Here is a 22,111-nt window from a genome sequence, read left to right as displayed (position 1 = left end):
TCTTTTAAAATTTTTTACTTATTTATTTGACAGAAAGAGAGATCACAAGTAGGCAGAGAGGCAGGCAAAGAGAGAGAGGGAGGAAGCAGGCTCCCCGCCGAGCAGATTCCAGGACCCTGAGATCATGACCTGAGCTGAAGGCAGAGGCTTAACCCACTGAGCCACCCAGGGGCCCAAAATTTACCTTTAATGCCAGGCCCTGAGTTATATGCTCCCACCCACCCCATTCCCCCGCAATATTTAATCCCCATAACAAGCCTGTAAAGCAGATGTTGTTATTGTGCCTATTTTACAGATATGTTAAAATTAGTTTCAGTCTCCTGCCCAAAGTGACCAGGGTTTATTAACCCAGGACTCTTGAGTCCAGAGCCTGCGCTCTAACCATAACAAAAAGTTGTCTTTCTTACTTCCATATTTGTGGAATATGAAATAATTCAGGTTTATCTTGTTTAAAAATTATTATTTAAAATTTATAAAAAACTAGTGCATGCTATAACAGACATTACATAAATGAACAAAGAGGTTATTAATCTTGCCTTCCTCTGGAAATCCTTCCGCCCCAACCAAAGTTAGTGGTGTGGTGTGTATATGAGTAGACTGATGCAGATATTTCAGGTTTATTTTTTCTTTTGCAAACTACTTTGAGGCTCTCTTATTTTACAAGCTAGCTAAGAAAAGCTTTATTGATTTGACACACTTTTGTTCTTTTCTTGCTTTTTAAATGAAGAATATTGATTCAGTTTTTTCTGTTGGGGGTGGGGCATGTACTTCTTACATTCTCCAGCTATAATGGCACATGGCAGATATTTTTTGCTTGTTTTTGTTTCTTTTATTACAGTTGTCGGAGTAACAAAACTAATTGTGCTCATTCTGACAATTCAAGCAATGCAGAACTATCTAAAGTAAAAATATGTTCTTCCCTCTCCCTCTTTCCATAACTTTTCCATTACTTATACAAACATATACACATAGGTATTTTTTTAAGGTATAAGAGCATATCTATTATTTGTCAATTTGCTTTTTTTAATCAATAAAACAGATACTTTCAATTAAATTAATGAGCTGGTATATGCATTATAAAATTAAGTAAAACAGTGGTCATCTTTGGGGAGAAAGGCTTTCACTTTTATTCTGTACTTTACTGTTGGAATTTTCTGGCTAAGTAAAAAGTATTTCTTTTTAATGTCCAAAGGGATACTCTTGTGAGCTTGTGGTGCGGTTATAGACTGTTTTGGTTTTTTTTTTTAATATTTTATTTATTTATTTATTTGACAGAGAGAGAGAGAGTGAGAGAGAGCATGAGCGAGGGGAAGGTCAGAGGGAGAAGCAGACTCCCCGTGGAGCTGGGAGCCTGATGCGGGACTCGATCCTGGGACTCCAGGATCATGACCTGAGCTGAAGGCAGTCGCTTAACCAACTGAGCCACCCAGGCGCCCTGTAGACTGTTTTATATATTTGTTGGTTGTCATACTTCCCTGTACTAAAAAATTCCCATACATGTTTTTTGTTGTTGTTGTTAAAAATTTTATTTATTTATTTGACAGAGAGAGAGTGAAAGCACAAGCAGAGGGAGCGGTAGAGGGAGAGGTAGAGGAAGAGGGAGAAAAAGGCTCCCCGCAGAGCAGGGAGCCCAATGCGGGACTCTATCCCAGGACCCTGGGATCATGACCTGAGCCGAAGGCAGACACTTAACCATCTGAGCCACCCAGGCACCCTTCCCCATGTTTAAATTATCCTTTGTCATGCAGAAAATTTTCATCTTAAGGTAGTCAAGTTTATTTTTCCTTATGATTTGTGATTTTTTGGTCTTAATTTTGAAGTTTTTCCCTATACTAATGAATTTTTTTCCCCCTAAAATTTCTGCTGCTTTGCTCTTCCTTAAGTCTAATCAACCTGGAATTTATTTATTTATTTATTTATTTATTTTTTAAAGATTTTTATTTATTTATTTATTTGAGAGAGAGACAGTGAGAGAGAGCATGAGTGAGGAGAAGGTCAGAGAGTGAAGCAGACTCCCCGCGGAGCCGGGAGCCCGATGCGGGACTCGATCCCGGGACTCTAGGATCATGACCTGAGCCGAAGGCAGTCGTCCAACCAACTGAGCCACCCAGGCGTCCCCCTGGAATTTATTTTTATATACAATGTGTGATTTGATATAATTGTATTTTTTATACTGGTAGCCAGTTTCCTTAGAACCTATTTATAGTATCTCTGCTATATTCCAGGTTCCTTTGCAACTCTGTTTGTGCGCCCTCTGTTGTTTTCCACTGTTCTGTTTGTCTATTCCTACACCGGTATCACGCTTTTTTAACTACTATGGCTTAACAGCAGGTTTCGATAACTGGTAAAGTCAGTGCCCTCCTTCACTTTACGTTCCTCTTTCTCCTTTAAAGTTGTCTGGGCTATTCTTAGCCCTTTATTCTCTTTTAAAATTTTAGAATCAGCTTGTCAGTTTTCATGAAAGCATTTTAAGCAGGGATGTGTCCTGATCTAATACTTATTTTTAAAATATGACTCTCACCCATTAGAAGCCTGTTATAGTAGTCCAGATAAGAGATAATGAATGGCTTAGACTAGGAGATGACAGTGGAGATAAAAAGAAGTGGACAGAGTCAAGGTGTATTTTGTGGGTAGATAAGTGAAGACTTACAAAAAAAAAATGGGACATGAATATGGGAGATGAGGAAAAGGAGGCTTCAAAGATAACACTTAGATTTGGTTTCAGTTATTACTGGGGGGACAATGGTGCTATTTATTTAGAGAGAGCACAAAGACTAAGGGAAATATTGGCTTGGGGAAGGCGAATCAAGAGTGCTGTTTTGAACATGTTAAGTTTAAAATACCTGCTAGACATTCAAATGTAAGATTTTTAGTAGGCAACTGGATATACGAGTCCAGATCTCAGAGGAGAGAGGTCAGCATTAGAGTTGTAAATTTGGGGAGACATTGACAAATAAGTAATATTTAAAGCGATGGAAATGGATAAACTCACCTAACTAGAGAATGTGAATAGAGAATAGGTTTTTGGGTTTTTTTTTAAGATTTTATTTATTTATTTTAGAGAGAGACAGTGAGAGGGAGCATGAGAGGCGAGAAGGTCAGAGGGAGAAGCAGACTCCCCATGGAGATGGGAGCCCCATGCAGGCTCGTGACCTGAGCTGAAGGCAGTTGCTTAACCAACTGAGGCCCCCAGGTGCCCTAGAAGAAGGTTTAAGACTAATCTTGGGGTATTTCAATGTTTAGACTTTGAATAGAGAAGGAAAGACATGGTGTCTTGGAATTTAAGAAAGGGTAGTGTATCAAGGAAGTAATGGTCAACTGTGGCAAATGCTGTTGATAGGCTAAGCAAGCAGAAAAATGTCTGTTAGATTTGGCAACATGGAACTCATTGATCACTTTAACTAGATTAAGGAAGTTTCTTTTTTTTAAAGATTTTGTTTAATTATTTATTTATTTGACAGAGAGAGAAAGAGAGAACACAAGTAGGCAGAGAGGCAGGCAGAGAGAGCGCAGGGAGCAGGCCCCGCTGAGCAGAGAGCCGGATACAGGGCTAGATCCCAGGACCCTGAGATCATGACCTGAGCTGAAGGCAGAGGCTTAACCCACTGAGCCACCCAGGCACCACTGTTTAGGGGAGTTTTGAGAGAATGGGAAGGAGGAAGCCAGACTGGGCTGGTATGAAAAGGGAATGATATATGAGGGAGAAGAGATGATGAAGGTAAGACCTTTCCTGAGAAATGTGGCTGTAAAAGAGAACACAGAAGTGGAATATTAGCTGGGGCATAGCAAATTAAATAGGATAGAATTAGATGTGGGATCAAGAACAAGTTTTTTAGTGGGTTTCTTTTTTTTTTAAGATTTTATTTATTTATTTGACGCACATACATACACAGGGAGAGAGAACAAGCAAGGGGACATACAGAGAGAGAGAGAGAGAACAAGCAGGGGGAGGAGTAGAGGGAGAGGGAGAAGCCCCTCCCCACTGAGCATGACCTGAGCCAAAGGCAGATGCTTAACTGACTGAGCCACCCAGGTGCCCCAAGAACAAGTTTTATTTTTTTTAAAATATTTTATTATCTATTTTTTGAGAGAGAGAGAATGAGAGAGAGAGAGAACATAAGAGGGGGGAGGGTCAGAGGGAGAAGCAGACTCCCTGCAGAGCAGGAAGCCTGATGTGGGACTCTATCCTGGGACTCCAGGATCATAACCTGGGCTGAACACAATCATTTAATCAACTGAGCCACCCAGGCATCCCAAGAACAAGTTTTTTTAAAGACACAATATACTAGAACATATTTGTATGCTGATGATAATTATTTGGTAGAGAGAGGAAATATATAACTATATATTTCTTTGGCTTTTATTTTTTTTAAAGATTTTATTTACCCATTCGACAAAGATCACAAGCAGACAGAGAGGCCGACAGAGAGACAAGGAAGCAGGCTTCCCGCTGAGCAGAGAGCCTGAAGTGGGGCTCAATCCCAAGACCCTAGGATCACGACCTGAGCCGAAGGCAGAGGGTTTCACCCACTGAGCCACCCAGGCGCCCCACTGCTTTGGCTTTTAAAAATAATTCACTTAATTTATTATATGGGTAATATAAACAGTGAAAAGTAAGTCTTCACTACCCCCCCCTTCCCTGGACCTGGCCAGTTCTCCTAAAGACAATCACTCTTAGCAATATCTTAGATAGTTTTCCAGAAATATTCTCTACATATACAAGCATATATCACTTAATTTACAATTTTTTAAATTAATGGCAGTATATAAATATATATAAGGGTAGAGACAACAGCATAATGAACTCCCATCACCCTACTTCTGCTGGTATTGTCAATTCATGGCCAATCTTTCATCTGTACCTCACCTAACTTCTACCCACCTCTAAACCCCTGCACTATTTATTTCGAAGCAAATCACTGTCATGATTTAACCCATATATATTTTACGTATATATCTTCAAAAAAAAAAGAACTCTTTTAAAAATAATCACTTATGGGCACCTGCGTAGCTCAGTTGGTTAAGCAACTGCCTTCGTCTCAGGTCATGATTTTGGAGCCCAGGGATTGAGTGCCGCATCGGGCTCCCAGCTCCACAGGGAGTCTGTTTCTCCCTCTGACCTTCTCCCCTCTCATCTCTCTCTCACTCTCTCTCAAATAAAATCTTTTTAAAAATAAAAATAATCACTTATAAACCTAAAAATACTTAATAGTAATTTCTTGATATCATCAAATGTAACTTGATATTCACCAACTGTCCTATAAAACTTTTCTGAATCAGGATCTATGTACCATCTACTGTAATTGGTTGATATTTGTCTTTTTAAAAAATTTTTAATTCCAGTATAGTTAACATACAGTGTTATATTCATTTCAGGTATACAATATAATGATTCAACGGTTTCATGCCTCACCCAGTGCTCACCATGACAGTTGCAATCCTTAATCCCCATCACCTGTTTCACCCTTCTGGTAATCATCAGATTGTTTTCAATAGTTGAAAGAATTTGTTTCTTGGATTGTCTCTGTTTTGTTTTGTTTTTTTCCCTCTGCTCATTTGTTTTGTTTTTTAATTCCTCATTTAAGTGAAATCATAAGGTATTTGTCTTTCTTTGACTTATTTCACTTAGCATTATACAGTTGAAATTTGTCTTAAATACTATTTGATCCATAGGTCCCCCATTCTTTTTTTCCTTGCATTTTCTATTATCCTCAAAGAAACTATGCCATTTGCCCTGGATAGTTTCTTACAGTCTGGATTTTGCTCATTACATTCCTAAGATGTTTAACATTTTCCCCTGTTCTTGTTCCTATGAATTGCTAGTTAAGTGAAGCTTGATTTGATTCAAGTTTGTTTGTTTTTTGCAAGACTACTTCATAGGTGAGGGTATGTGTTCTGTCATGAAGTATATAATTATCTGGTGATCTTTTTGTGATATTATCAGCTATTAAACCTGACTGTGTAAAGTTCACTAATTAGGGATTGCAAAATGATAATTTTCTATCTTCCATTTTTATTAGTTGTAAGACGTATAAAAAGACATTTCCTGTTAACTATTTGGTTATCTTGAGGCACAGTTTGTACAGGAAAGACAGGATAAATACTTTGATCTTTTTTTCAGCTTATTTTGAATTTTTGGAAAAATTAGTTTTTTTCTTAATATCCTCTAAAGATGACCAATAAGCTATTTTGTTTTGTTAGTGTCATTATAAATTCATGGATTTAAGTGTTTTTGGTGTGTTCTAATCTATTGCAATTATTACCATAATTGCTGCTGAATTGTCCCAACTTTAGCTAGTGGGAAATCTTTCAGGTTGACTCTTGAGAGCTTTTTTATTTTTTAAAAATTTTATTTTTATTTATTTGACAGACAAAGATCACAAGTAGGCAGAGTGGCAGGCAGAGAGATGGAGGAGGAAGCAGGCTCCCCAGGAAGCAGAGAGCCCACTGTGGGGCTCAATTTCAGGACCCTGGGATCATGACCTGAGCCCAAGGCAGAGGCTTCAACCCACTGAGCTACCCAGGCGCCCCTCTTGAGAGCTTTTTTGATTTTATTTATTTGAAACTCTTTCATCATTATAAACAAGTTTTATTTATTTATTTTTTATAAACAACCTTTTTCACGAGTAAAATATGTTTTGAGCCATTGGGATTCTGTAGCTCATATATTAAAACTGGAGGTTTATTCTGTTGTTCTTGACATCTATGACAGGCAGTGTTTGATTCTGTCTCTGATCTATTTGTCTTTCCCTCTTTTATAATCTCTTAAGAGATTATGAATGCATAATCTCTTAAGAACTTGCACTTCGTATGAATCATAAAAGAGTATCACTGTGGCAGTTTAACATTTGAATGATAATTCTGGTTCCTTTAAAAAATATATTAAAATGTCTGCTCTTCTACACAGACTACAGTGAAAGGCATGAGAAATGCTACAGGGCACTGATAGAAATTATAATTGACCTTAGCTTTTGTCCCATGATAACACATGCTTAGGGTACCAGATCATTGCATGCTACAGGACTACCAACACGCTGCACTCAAAGTCAGGAAAAACATTTTTTGAGATATAATTCACATCCTACAAAATTTATTGTATATACTCTAATGTCACTTAGTTCATTGCTTAACCATTACCATTGTCTAGTTCCAGAGCATTTTTATCAGCCACAAATAAAACCTTATACCCATTAGTCAGGCACTTCTCATTTCCAGCTTCCCCCTGAGCCCCTCCCTGGCAACCACTAATCTGCTTTGTGTGTCTCTGGATGTGCCTGTTCTGAATATTCCATATAAATCATACAATATCTGGCTCCTTTCACTTAGCATGATATTTTTAAGGTTCATCCATATTTTGACACGTATATGTACTTCATTTCTTTTTTTATTAATAGATTTTATTTTTAAAGTGTTTTTAGGTTTAGAGAAAAGCTGAGCAGAGAGTATAGAGAGTTCTGTAAAAGTTCCCTCTTCACCCCTCATACTTCTCCTACATCTCCCCAGTTTCCCCTATTATAAGTACCTTGCATTTGTGTGGTACATTTGTTATGATTGATGAACCAATACCAATATATATTTTTTTAAGTTTTATTTTTATTTATTTGACAGACAGAGATCACAAGTAGGCAGAGAGGCAGGCAGAGAGAGGGGGAAGCAGGCTTCCCGCCGAGCAGAGAGCCCGATGCGGGGGCTGGATCCTAGGATCCTGAGATCATGACCCGAGCCGAAGGCAGAGGCTTTAACCCACTGAGCCATCCAGGCGCCCCCCAATATATTTTTATGATCTGAAGCCTATTGTTTACATTAAGATTCACTCCTTGTGTTGTTCGATGCTGTCGATTTTGACAAATATATAGTGTCGTCGTGTATACCATTACTTCATAGGTGAGGGTATATATTCTATCATGAAGTATATAATTATCTGGTGGTCTTTTTGTGATATTATCAGCTAGTATCGAACCGAATAGTTTCACTGCCCTAAATATCCGCTGTGCTCCATCTGTTCATCTTTCCCTTTCCACTTCACCTCTAGCAACTACTCATCTTTTTACTGCTACTCTCTACAAAATGTCATATAGTTGCAATCATTTAGTATGCAACCACTAACTTTTTTTTTAAAGATTTATTTATTTATTTGAGAAAGGGAGTGTGCATGCATGCAGGGGTAGGGCCGAGGGAGAGGAAAAGAGAGAATCCTCCCCCACCAGCAGTCTCCCCACTGAGCACAGAGTACAGCACAGGGCTTCAAGGCTGTATCCCAGGACCCTGAGATCTCAACCTGAGCCGAAATCAAGAGATGGATGCTTAACCAACTGAGCCACCCAAGCACCCCCAACCACTAACCTTTCAAAAAAAATTTTTTTTAAAGATTTGTTTATTTGACAGAGATCACAAGTAGGCAGATCACAAGTAGGCAGAGAGCAGGCTCCCCACTGAGTAGAAAGCCCAATGCAGGGCTCAATCCCAGGACCCTGAAATCATGACCTGAGCCGAAGGCAGAGGCTTAACCCACTGAGCAACCCAGGTGCCCCTGAAATGACCTTTAATTTTGTTTTAATGAGTTCTATCTTTATTTTCAAATCTTCCTTTTCTTTCTGATAATGTTTCTGATTTTGTCTAATTTACATTTTTTCAGCAATTCTCAAACTCTTTGGTTTCAGAATATTAAAAAAAATAGAGTGACATTGTTTTATATTCTTATAAATATCTTTAATGTCTTAATTGGAGACCTCTAGAGTCTCATATCTGCTTCTGTATTAAATCTCTTAGGATATGTTGTACTGGTTTAAAAAAATATATGTATATATTAAAGATTTTTATTTATTTATTTGTCAGAAAGAGAGAGAACCCGAGCACCGGGGAGCAGCAGCGGGAGAGGAAGAAAGCAAGCTCTCTGCTGAGCAGGGAGCTCAATGGAGGGCTTGATCCCAGGACCCTGGGATCATGATCAGAACCAAAGGGATATGCTTAACTGACTGAGCCACCCAGGCACCCCCGGTTAAAATATATTTTTTTAAAATGATGCCTCACACCGATAAGAGATTCAAAAAGGGGGGAGTGCTTTAATAGCATTTTCAATGAATTGTGGATATTCTTTTTTGATATGACATGAAAACTGGACAATTGGTAGTTTCTTTTTTTTTCTTTTAAAGATTTTATTTATTTATTTGACAGATAGAGATGACAATTGGTAGTTTCTTAAAGTTTAGTTGTATGTGGAATCTGAAACCATCAGCATACTTTTTGTACTTTGTTGCATTAAATCCATTTTGGTACATCTTGCATTTTTTTAAAATTGTATTTATTTTATTAGATTTTATTAATTTATTAGAGAGAGAGAATGCACACAAGCAGGGGGGAGGGCAGAGGGAGAGGCAGGCTCCCCACTGAGCAGGAGCCTGACATGGGACTCCATCCCAGAACCCTGAGATCATGACCCGAGCCAAAGGCAGACACTTAACAACTGAGCCACCCAGCGTCCCACATCTTGCATTTAAATGGATCTTTTACCCATGCATGATTTTGTGACATCATGCACCGGTCATTTGAAAAATATTAACTTACTGAGTTATGTAGGTCTTTCAAATGCTGATAAATTTCATTCTGGATAAGTAAAAATTCTAGATAAATAAAAATTTCATTTGTAAATGTCCTCAATCTTGGGGCACCTGGGTGGCTCAGTGGCTTAAACGCCTGCCTTTGGCTCAGGTCATGATCCCAGGGGTCCTGGGATTGAGCTCTACGTTGGGCTCCCTGCTGACACAGGGAACTGCTTCTCCCTCCCCTCTCCCCTTGTGCTCGCTCTCACTCTCTCTCTCTTTCTCAAATAAATAAATAAAACCTTTTAAAAAAGTATCAATCTCATTAAAAAGATCTTTAAAGGTCTATCACTTGTTTTCCTGAAATAACAATCTCACTTTGTTTTCAAGAAAATGTCTCCAAATATTCAAGTCTGACTAACCATCATGTATCAGGGTTTTTCAAGTAAAAATCGTATTCCAGATAAAAAGTAGCTAGTTAAGCTGGCATCTCAAAATCACAGTGGGGCTCCTGGGTGGGTCAGTCAGTTAAGCATCCCTCTCTTGATTTCAGCTCAGGTCATGATCTCAGGGTTGTGAGATTGAACCCTGTTGGCTCTGTGCTCAGCTCCATGCTCAATCTCTTGAGCTTCTTCTTCTTCTCTCTCTCTCTCTCTCTGCCCCTCCCTCTGCATTTACTCTCTCTCTCTCTCTCAAATAAATAAATAAATCTCCTAAAAAATTCACACAAATGTTATTCCTCAGAGCATCCACCATACTTCAGTATGCAGCAGAAGTACTTCGTGCATTTTTCTCATTTAGTCACACAAATAAAAAGAACATGTGCTCAAGTTTCAAAATCAATAAAATTAACCATTTTTACTGCTTTTTAAAGGGCATTCTTGGGGCACCTGGGTGGCTCATTGGTTAAGCCTCTGCCGTCGGCTCAGGGCATGATCTCAGGGTCCTGGGATCAAGCCCCGCATTGAGCTGTCTGCTTAGCTGGGAGCCTGCTTCCCCCTCTCTCTCTCTCTTTTTTTTTTTTTTAAGGGACATTCTTAAGTGAAACTGGCTATTTTTTTTAAATTGCCAGTATGTGATGGTAAAGAACACTATGACTGTGAGTGTTCCTTGGTCATCCTAAGGCCTAGTAGTTTTGCTTTTACACCATAGGTGCAACACTGGAAAAGCTAATTAATATTTTAATATTACTATGAAAGTTTTTTTTTTTAAATAGTTTTGATTTTGTGGACCCCTGTGCATGTCTCAGGGACCTTCGGCAATCTGGGGACCACACTTTGATAACTGCTACATTTTGTTTTTATATCTTTTAGCTTGTTTCAAAATATTAAGTTACAGTTTTCATTTGTAATGTATCTTTCTAGAGTGCTTTCATTCTTTAGGGATGTTGCTCTCTCTTTTTTTTAAAAGATTTTATTTATTTATTTAACAGAGATCACCAGCAGTCAGAGAGGCAGGCAGAGAGAGAGAGGGGGAAGCAGGCTCCCCGCCAAGCAGAGAGCCCGACGTGGGGCTCAATCCCAGGACCCTGAGATCACGACCTGAGCAGAAGGCAGAGGCTTTAACCCACTGAGCCACCCAGGCGCCCCTCTTTTTTCTTTTATTAACTCATAATAAAGTGACTGTAATCCTTTCCTGTGGCTCTTTAAGTGCGGTTAAGTTTTCCTATACTTTTACATGATAAGGGTAGGCCAGAATAGCTTTTCTAGTTTCCGGGTTTTAGAGCTCCCTCTTCTGTTATGTTCACAAAGTGCTAAAAATGGAGCTTTATGTGTCCTGATATCTGCCATCTTTGCTTTTCTCCCCACTTGTACCTGTACCTTCTCTTTCCTTTGAACCTGTTGTTTCTATCCCATTCAATGTGGATTCTACTCCCACTAATTTCTCCCTGATGTGGGTCTTGTCTTGAAAGCGATCTTCAGTTTATTACTTCTCAGAGTTTTAGGGTCCAGACTGCTCTAGCACCTTAAACCTTATTTCATTGCAGTCTCCTGGCACTCGCCTACAAATTGGATCTTGCAGAACCTCCTTCCAGTTTTGATTGCTATTGTATTTAGCCCACCACACTTGCCAGTGAGTTCCTATTGACAATTTTGAGATTCTCCTCTTTTTAGTGTTGTTAGAAGTCTAGTTGACTTTCTTCCATATATAGGATATATTATGTAAATATATATTATATTCTTTAAAACGGTTACACACATATGTTTTTCCTTTTCCACACATACCACAACTACCTTTCCACACATACCTTTTCCCTCACTGTTTTAGAGATCTTTCCATATGATCACCTACAAATCTACCTCATTGTTTTTAATAACTATATTAACACTTACATAGCAATATGTATCAGGAATTGTTCTAAGTTTTGTATATATATTAATTTAATCATTACAGCATCTTATGAGTTAAATACTGTTGTTATCCCTATTTTACAGATAAGGAATCTGAAGTACAGAGAGAGTAAATTGTGTACAGAAAACCACAGTTGTAGTACTTTGTTCATTGTATCCATCTACCATTATCTAGGGCACCGGGTTCTACTCTTCTGTGGGTAGACCCTGTGATCATTTTCTTTTCCTTTTTTTTTTTTTGTTCTCTTTTTTAAAATGATCTTCAAACCTTTCTGCAATTGATACCCACGTGTATATGTTATATATCCTGGCAAAGTTTTTTTGAGTGTGATTTATAGGGCTAAATCCCAGCAGTGGGATTGCTACATTTCTTCTTAAATTTGTTTTGAGAACTTTTGAAGACATATTACATTGTGCAGGATGAATAGAGAAACACAAGGGTGTGTAAAATCAAGGTTTGGTTTCATTGTAATTAGGTGATATCACTGCTTTTATTTTTTTTTAAGATTTTATTTATTTATTTGACAGAGATCACAAGTAGGCAGAGAGGCAGTCAGAAAGAGAGAAAGGGAAGCAGGCCCCCTGCTGAGCAGAGAGCCTGATGCGGGGCTCGATCCCAGGACCCTGAGATCATGCCTGAGCCTAAGGCAGAGGCTTTAACCCACTGAGCCACCCAGGCGCCCCGATACCACTGCTTTTTTTTTTTTTTTTTAGATTTTTTTTAAATTTATTTATTTGACAGAGAGAGATCACAAGTAGACAGAGAGGCAGGCAGAGAGAGAGAGAGAGAGGGAAGCAGGCTCCCTGCTGAGCAGAGAGCCCGATGCGGGACTCGATCCCAGGAACCTGAGATCATGACCTGAGCCGAAGGCAGTGGCTTAACCCACTGAGCCACCCAGGCGCCCTGGATACCACTGCTTTTAAAGGGAAAATCTGATCTTATGAATCTTGGATGTAGGTCCTTTCACAAATGGGGTATGGGAAGAAGGAAGAGCTATGTTCTCTGACTCTGTTGTTTAAGCAGAGTTCATAATATATCTACCGGTGATCTCTTTTCAGAATTGGTGGAGTCTCTTTCATTGCAGGGATCTTATGCTGGAAAAATTCATTCCATTGGTGATGCCTTCAGAAATTTTAAAAACCTTCGATCCTTAGATTTATCAAGAAACTTGATCACAAGCCTGAAGGTAAGTTCTATATTCTATGTCTAGTCAGTTCAACCCAATTTATTTTAGCAGTACTACTAGTAGTAGTAGTCGTAGTAGTTTTGATGGGAAGAAATAAGAGATGTCAGCCTGGGGGAATATAGGATCTTCCTTCTAAGTGTTTCCAAACGAAATTTTATTATTTGCTGAAAACTCACTCAGCTTTATTCTATGTTTGAAATTTTCTGGTATAAAATATTGGGGAAATTTTCTTTTGTACTTGGGGAAAATTATATTAAATGATAACAGGCTAAGGCAATAGGATATATTTTTTAATATGTGTAAAAAATTATAAGGAGCACTTGTGAAAGTACAGATTCTTAGTTGCTACTCTGAGAGAGATTCTCAGTTTGTAGGTCTGGGGTGGGCTCATGGTATACCTGGAGGATTCTGATGGTGTTGGTACATGGCACGGAAACATTGACCTAGATTATTACTGTGGGTTTTTTCAAGGAGGAGGAAATGGTGGTCTTGGAAACAAAGAAAAATCTCTAGATCAGGGGATGGAAGAGCAGAGGGCAAGATAAGAAAGTGGACAGGAGCAGGTTTGAGCAGTGTGAGGATTAGCAAATACACAAAGAGCTCTACAAACATAAGTGTGCACACACGGAGGTGGAACTTCTGTCTTCTTTGTGGTGGACCCCCAAATGGTATTTCTCCTACGTGTTCCCATTTTACCCACTTATATGCCTGTCTTGATTAAGCCCTTCTTTGCGAGACTCAAGGTGAAAGACTCACAAATGCTATTCAGGATTAGTTAATGATCTCCTGGATTATCCTGCCAGTTCTGTGCTTTTAAGGGGATACTTATTCAACAAGACAGGCCAGACCCAAATCTAACACAAAGGACCCTAAAAGAGAAGTTCAAGCAAGATTTCCAGCTGGGACTGGAAAAGCAGAAGCTGCAAGTTAAACTAGGTTGTTAGACTCTTTGGTAGCAGCCATTTGTAGTCGGCCCATAGTTTCCGAAAGCATTAGTTCAGATTTGCTCAGGTCTCCTCTTTTCACCTGTATGTATGCATGTTTGCTTGTTAATTTTCATGCTAAAAAATTGAGTGGACGTTGCCATAATTTGTTTTTATACTCGCATTCTTTCTACTTCTGTAAATTGGGCAAAAAACTATTGTGAAGATTAAAATGTGTACACTGTTTGGCATATAAGAAGCACTTAGTAAATGTTTTCTCCATTTTTTTGCATCTATGATTTATCTACATATGTTCATCTCTAGCAGTTCTGAATCATTTTACTTAATTTTCTCAGGGGATAAATGTTTTGTGATTATTTCTAGTATAATTTTGGGGAAAATGTGAATTCATGCCAAATGGGAAAAGTGAGAGGAAGATAGAAGTCATTTTCTTGACTTTTACACTGAGAGACATTAAAAGATTACTTGAGCTGGGCCATTAGACACATTTAAAGAGAGTCCTAATGGTGTACTGCGCTGAGAGTGGGGCCAAAGTCACTGACAACTATTCCTAACTACTGACCATTTCACAATGCAGAAGTTAATGGAATCCAAAAAAGCCAGAAAGAAATGAATCAAAGTGTAAACTGGGTTCTTTATTCAGAAATGCTTTGTGTATATCTTTGAGTTTTTAAATTTTCTGTAACAAGCGAATGGTGGTTTTGAATAACAGAAGAATAAAAAACATTATTTTATAAATTCCTGATGGAAAATAATTTTACTGAAATTACTCTCAATGACAGAGTTCCTTCTATGGTATGCAGTTTTACTATAAAATGATGTGATTGTACATATATGTACATGTTCTAAGTTACTGTCCTGAAATTTAATGTTGGGCAAAAGCTGAACTAACCAAATGCATGAAAATTAAGCAATTATTTTCAATAGTAGATTTCAGCAAAGAAGGCGTATTGTGGCTTTTCCTCTCCAGTATCCCAGAGAAATGGAGGAGTGGGGTAATTCTGGAAGGGGAAACAAGGACAAGAAGGGTTCTAGACTGTTCCAACAAGGAAGACTTTGATATAGTGTTTTTTTGTTTTCCCACATACTCCATTGACCCTAAACATGAGGCATTGAGATACAAGAACACACAACATACACACACTTAATTTTTTTTTTAATCATACTCTTCTTCCTCAGGACTATCTTTTTTGCCTATCTCCTTTCCTCTTGAAAATTGATGTGTTTCTGGGGTCAGGAGAGTGGATGTGGCAAGGGTGAGAGAAGGGCAAAAGTGACTTAGCTTAGCCACTGGAAGGGAGAGTGATTGGGGAGCAACAGAAGTAGATATCTGACTGCAAATACCTGACTGCAGATATTTCCACGTCAGGTTTTTAAATATACAATACATCTAGTGCCTGTGGGCCGATTGTTCTTATTCTTAGTCATCTAAATAAGAGTTTCAACCTGTGTTTCTCATGGATGATTCAGGTAACATGTTTAAGGATGGAAGTAATAGTTATATTTCCACCTTTATCTGTGAGATTCCTAGTCCTTACCTATGTGCAGTTTCATAATGTGGTCTTTTCCTTGCAGGGCATCCAGTATTTATGTTCACTCCAAGACCTGAATTTATATTATAACAACATTCCTTCATTAGTGGAGGTGTCCCGCCTACAGCCTTTACCCTTCCTCAGAGAACTAGATTTGAGACTCAATCCTGTTGTCAGGAAAGATACAGATTATAGGCTCTTTGCTGTGTACACGCTACAAACTCTGGAGAAACTGGGTGAGACCCTCCTCCCCTGTTCCTTGCCCCAGAATTTACATTAAACCAGCTGCCTCCTATCCTTTTGGGTGTTGGCCCACAGTGTGCACTGGCAGGATATATTTGTCTATTAGTCAATATTTATGTAATTCTTTTGTGTTGGCAGGATGTATGACGAGTCCTTTTTTTTAATTGAATGACAATCTATGATTTTATCAGTTACTTCCAGCTTTAGTTTTCTTCAGTTGATGGTTTCACCACCACTTCCTCCCCAACAAAGAGTTTCCAGGTTGAGATTTATTTTTCCAGGTGCCCCAAATTTGCAACTATATTAGCAATAGAAAATGAATACAACAACTCTTTGGGGCTTCGTTGACAAGGAATAATAAATATCCCTTCAAATGAGCTAGTCTGTATTTCTTTATAATTTTATTGTTGAGTATACATTTCTTATTGATTTAAACTTGAATTTATTCTTGGAGAAAGAAAAATTTCTCTTGCTTAGTGGGGAAACTAATTTCTTTCAGAAACAGTGTAACTTTTTTTTTTCTTTTTTTTTTAAGATTTTATTTATTTATTTGACAGAGATCACAAGTAGGCAGAGAGGCAAGGCAGAGCGGGGGTGGGAAGCAGGCTCCCCACTGAGCAGAGAGCCTGATACAGGGCTCTATCCCAGTACCGCCAGATCATGAACCAAGCCAAAGGCAGAAGCCTAACCCACTGAGCCACCCAGGTGCCCCATCAGAAACAGTGTAACTTTCAGCAGACTACTAGGCCATTTGGATTGTTTGCTGCCTGAACTCTACTTTCCTGCAGTGGTAGCCATACCTATGTGGCAGTTGTTGCTATGGTATCCCTGTAGTCTCCCTGAGTTACTACTTGCTCCAGTGACAACATAATAGCATTATTTTGTGACCTGTCTCTAACAAAAGAATATGAGACTGATCTTTAGTTTTTACTCTGTGAATATGGTTTTCTGACCCACTACTGTTTACGCCAAAAAAGAAACATGCTCAGACCACGGTTTTTGCCTCCAGATGACCGAGCTGTGCGGGAAAGTGAGAGAAAAGCTGCCAAGCTGCATTTTAGTCAGTTGGGCAACAGCGAAAATTTTCTTTTAGAGGTGGAAAAAAGGTAAGACAATTACTTTAAAAAAAATGTTTTAGTTTGGTTCAGACATAGATAGCAGTGAATTCCTACTTAATGTCTTCATTTTCAGCAGAAATCTCCACAAGTTGTAAGAATCCTCAGATCAGGAAAAAATGTTTCTATTCAACATATAGAAATTTATCCGGGATGAGAATCTGGCCCTCAGAGGGAACATTTCTGCTTTCTTGAACTATTGGGCCTGCTTTGGGTATAATTATTATTTTTTAAGATATTATTTAGTTGAGAGAGAGAGGGAATAAGCTGGGGGTAGGAGCAGAGGAAGAAGGAGAAGCATTTTCCCTGCTGAGCAGGGAGCCCGATGAGATGTGGGGCTTAGATCACGACCTGAGCCAAAGGTAGATGCATAACCAGCTGAGCCACTCAGGTGTCCCTGGATATAATTATTGATAATTCTCTAAAGCTGCTGTTCAAAGCTTACAGGTAGGGATACCATGAGATATCCTCCCCATAAATGCTTACCAACTCTTTCCTGAAGTTATAAATCAGTACGCAGTCTTTTCCTATTGAATTAGAAGGTTTACATTACCAGGGAGATTAATTTCTTAAAAGATAAGGGAAACATTTTTCTACCAAATCAAAAGTAAACAGACCTTGAAGATCTAAAGTATCTGAATGGTAGATTTTTATACTTCTTGTTACTAAAATCTGATCAAAATAAGATACCATGTATTCTACTCCAAAACTCATGCTCTTTATTTTTAAAAAGTAGCTTTATTATTTTTGAAAAACAACTCCATTAAATTTTACATAACACAGAAAAATGCAGTGAAAAAAGTGAAAATCACCCCATACTCTGTTACCAAGAGTTATCTACTAGTAATGTTCGGTAGACATCCTTCTAGACATCTGTGTACCTACCAAAAGACAAATGTACGTGTGTCTGTTAGTATTGCTTTCTGGTGGTATAAGTAAAGCATTACTTATTATTGAGAATTTGGAAAGTACAGAAAAACCGCAAGAAATAAATAAGCAATTCACATTTTCACCAACCAGAAGTAAACATTAATTATATTATAGTAAACATCCTCTTTGTCTTAGGGGTGTGTGTGTTTATATACAATATTCTATGTTATATAATTGATCTCTAAATATACATTAATAATAAAATAATACATATATATTTATTTTATAGTAATTTTCTTCCTATACATAACATTTGTAGCTTGTTAAGATATGAACATATCTCCACAACATTAAATATTCCTCTCCAGAATGAGTTTTTTGTTTATTGCCGTTCTTTTTGCCATGAGAATTAGGACCTTGCTTGTCTTATTTGTTGCAATATCCCTAGTTCCTAGAACACTGCCTGACACATATAAGGTACCAAAAAAATAATTTGTTGAATGATGAATGAATGAAGTCAATAACTGTTCTTTTGGCCTGGGATCTCTTTGTCTATCTCTGCCTTGATCCTTTAAATGTCTTATAATATAACACTCAGAGAGCATTTTTAGTTCCCTATATGTATATTTTTATTTATCTATTTTTAACCCAAGTTTATGGAGGTTTTTACATAGAGTAAAATTCACCCTGCTATAAAAAGAAATGGAATGTTCCTTCAAAATTATTTGTATATATATTTTGTCAAGTAATTCTTATTTTAATTCATTCAGGATACCTTATTACAGAAATACAGAGATGAATTAATGTGTAACTGAATACACTTCCTAATAAGGCAGATAATTAGCACTATCATATTTCTGTTTATCACAGTTACCATATGATGTGATGATTGCAAAAGCAGAGATAAAATGTTACTCAAGTGCCCAGTCCTAGCATTAATATCTTTTAAGATCTCTGACCCTGGGTAAAGACTTTTTTAAGTCTTTCTGAATCCCAGTTCCCCCAACCTATACAGTGGTAATAATGAATAATAGGGGCTTTTACGATTAAATGAAATGGTGGGTGTAAAGTGCCTGGCTCATAGTCTAGGCTGTCTGTACTTCCAGTCTGTAGTTGTGTCTTACTATACTATATCAATCAAGAGCAAACATTTGCCTCTCATGTCTTTTTTTTTCTTTTAACTAATGGCTATAGTTGCTCCCAGTACAATTCTTTGCAGCAGAACTTTCCTTTCTGTGTCCTATGAATTTTTTAATTCAAAAGAAAATATCTTATTACCTTAAACACTTATACCTAAGTTTGTATCAAGAAAACAGAGTGTCTAAGTCCTGAATTTTCTGACTTTCATACTTTATTATTTTTTTAAGGTTTTATTTAGAGAGTGAGAGAGAGCACACATACCTGCATGAGCAGGGGGAGGGGCAGAGGGAGAGAGAGAATCTCAAGCAGACTCCCTGCTAAGCCCAGAGCCTTACACAGGGCTCAGTACCACCACCCTGAGCTCATGACCTGAATTGAAATCAAGAGTCAGATGCTCAACCTATTGAGCCTGATTTTCATACTTTAGAGGCTAAACTATATAGTGCCTTCTCTCTCACTATTCCCAGTAACAATATTATGGCTTTAAAAAATGGTTTTAACTGAAATATTTGTGAAAATAATATTTTCTAGAACATTTAAAAAATCTTATTACCATGAATTAATGTTTTCTAAATAGCATTTACTGGTGATCTCAGAAAGCTCCTTTTGAGCTTTTTAAAAAATTTTTAATTTTAAATAAATTATTCTGTGTGGCAGCTCTAGGGAGAAGACAATGAAAAACTGTGTGACCGATGAGAGCTCTGCATCAAAAGTCAATGCCGATGTTGATAATAGAATTGAAACTGGTAAGTTTCCTTTCTTTGATCACAAAATGCTTAGAGCGTTAGTTATTTCAGCTTTTGTGGTTCATCTTGAGTAGGATGAAGACAAAATAGTTGAGAAATAACAGATTTGAAGTAAGCACTAGATTTACTGTGTTTTTCCTCCTTTCTCTCAATGCCAGAAAAGGCCCTATTTATTGAGCAGGCCTAAACCAGAACCCATCAAGTACAAGCTGTACTCAGAATTCAATTTCATTTACATCAATTTACATCATTAGTACATTCTGAAAATTGCACTACCAGTCCCCATGGTCCCTGAGCATTGCTAAGGTGATTGATCCATTAGCCAGAGACTCATGACTCATCTGTATCAATGCAGCTCAGACCCTGGCCCTTCTGGGTTTCTCTACTTTGAACTTTTGCAGCTGAAGAATCTCTTGTGTTTGTGCTATATTCCTGGTGAGTGTTGCCCGTAAGTACTGTTGGTAACCTAATAGGATTAAAATGGTTATGCCACATTTAATGATTGTGGCACAGGAAAGGAGAAAGCTTTCCTTGGAGGAATAGCATACAGTGGACCCTTATGGATTAATCTGGCCCTCATCAGATGACTTTTTACTTGAGGAAACTTTATTCTGTAGAGCCCTCTGTCCCTTTGAAGGCTACACAAAATTATTTACAATCTCTAAAAATTAATCCCTAAAATCCCAGGAATAACTTTAATAGATGGACTATGTAGTTCAGATGTTAAGAATTTCCCATTTATAACATAAAGTATTTTGTTTTCCTTACTACTTATCTATCTGTGTGGACACATACTACAAGTCATTTTCATGTGATTTTTATGGTAACATAAGCCATAGTGAAGTATGATTTTTATTTTTCTTTCTTGGAGATCCCAGTGCACATATGTCATGGAGCATGAATTGCCTTATTTCATTTTAAATAACATTTTTTATATTTAAAATTTGATGACATTTTGGGGTACCTGAGTGGCTCAATCAGTTAAGTGTCTGACTCTTAATTTCAGCTTGGGTTGTAGTCTCAGGATTATAGGATTGGACCCCTCTGTCAGGCTCTGTACTCGGTAGGGAGTCTGCTTAAGATTCTCTCCCTGAGTGCCTGGGGGACTCAGTCGGTTGAATGTCTGCCTTCAGCTCAGGTCATGATCCCAGGGTCCTGGGATTGAGTCCTTCATTGGGCTCCCTCCTCCGGAGGGAGTCTACTTCTCCCTCTCCCTCTGCCTGCCACTCCCCCTGCTTGTGCGCTCTCTCTCTCTGACTCTCTCAGTCTCTCTCACTCTCAAATAAGTAAAATCTTTAAAAAAAAAATAGAAGATTCTCTCTCCCCTGCTGTCCCTCCCCCAATCAAGCACTCTGTAAAGTAGTTGATTTTAATTAATTAAAAATAAATAAAAACATGGTGGGAAGTCTGCTTAGGATTCTTTCAATCTCCCACTGCCCCTCCCCTCCCTGCTCAAGTGCTCTTTCTCTAAAATAAATAAATAAATCTTTTAAAAAATTAAATAAAATTTGATGAAATTCTATTTTTTTAAGATTTTATTTATGAATCTATTTTGGAGAGAGAGTTCATGTGCATGTCAGGGGCAGGACAGATGGGGACGGAGAAGGAAAGAGAATCTCAAGCAGACTCCTTGCTGAGCATGGAGTGTGTCACAGGACTTGATCTTATGACCCTGAGATCATGACCTGAGCAGAAACCAGGAGTTGATGCTTAATCTACTGAGCCACCAAGACACCCCTGATGAAATCCTATTATAACAATTTTGGAAAATACTAAAAAGCATGAAGAATAGCATTTTAATCACTCGTAAGCCTGTCCCCTAGAGAGAATCCCAATTAATAATTTGATATACAGCCTTCTTGTATTTTTTCTAGGTAAAAACATTTATGTATCCATTTCCAGAATGATGAAGATACATTGAACTATAACTTGACTGCTTTTTTTTGTATGAGCTGAGTTAAACTTCATTTATGTAATATTACATCATTAGCACACATAAACGTTCACCCCACGAGTTAAAATGTTTTAAAGTGCATAGTCTCAGGGCATCGGAGTGGTTCACGCAGTTAAGTGTGTGGGACTCTTGGTTTTGGCTCAGATCATGATCTCGGGGGGTGTCTGGCTCGGTTAAGATTCTCTCCCTCTGGCCCTCCCCGCCCCCCTCCCGCCCCCCACACTCTGACTCTCAAATAAATAAATCTTTTTTTTTTTTTTTTAAGGTGCATAGTGTCGGGGCATCTGGGTGGCTCAGTGGGTTAAGCCTCTGCCTTTGGCTCAGGTCATGGTCTCAGGGTCCTGGAATTGAGCCCCACATCGGGCTCTCTGCTCAGCGGGGAGCCCGCTTCCCCCTCTCTCTCTGCCCGCCTCTCTGCCTACTTGTGATCTCTCTTTCTCTCAAATTAGTAAATAAAATCTTAAAAAATAAAATAAAATAAAAAGGTGCA

General features: G+C 38.2%; 1 protein-coding gene across 7 annotated transcripts in view; it reads left to right on the top strand.

Annotated features, from left to right (window-relative positions):
* LRRC36 (leucine rich repeat containing 36) overlaps positions 1-22,111 on the top strand; it is a 53,770-nt gene that overhangs the window by 8,842 nt on the left and 22,817 nt on the right. For 6 of the 7 annotated variants that reach the window (XR_004382263.1, XM_032854227.1, XM_032854226.1 and 3 more), the window contains 4 exons: positions 12,950-13,077; positions 15,597-15,789; positions 16,806-16,902; positions 19,579-19,667. Coding sequence is in view for 6 of the 7 variants with exons in the window: in XM_032854227.1 (XP_032710118.1) it covers positions 12,950-13,077; positions 15,597-15,789; positions 16,806-16,902; positions 19,579-19,667 (507 nt within the window). In the remaining variant the exon portion in view is untranslated. Of the gene's footprint in view, positions 1-12,949; positions 13,078-15,596; positions 15,790-16,773; positions 16,903-19,578; positions 19,668-22,111 lie in introns of those variants that run through there. The other variant, XM_032854229.1, reaches the window with a different exon arrangement.

This window comes from Lontra canadensis, unplaced genomic scaffold (assembly GCF_010015895.1).
Source record: "Lontra canadensis isolate GAN:19392208 unplaced genomic scaffold, GSC_riverotter_1.0 scaffold8, whole genome shotgun sequence".
Lineage (NCBI taxonomy): Eukaryota > Metazoa > Chordata > Mammalia > Carnivora > Mustelidae > Lontra > Lontra canadensis.
Note: the sequence above shows the minus strand (reverse complement) of the source record. Positions and strands in the feature narration are given on the sequence as shown.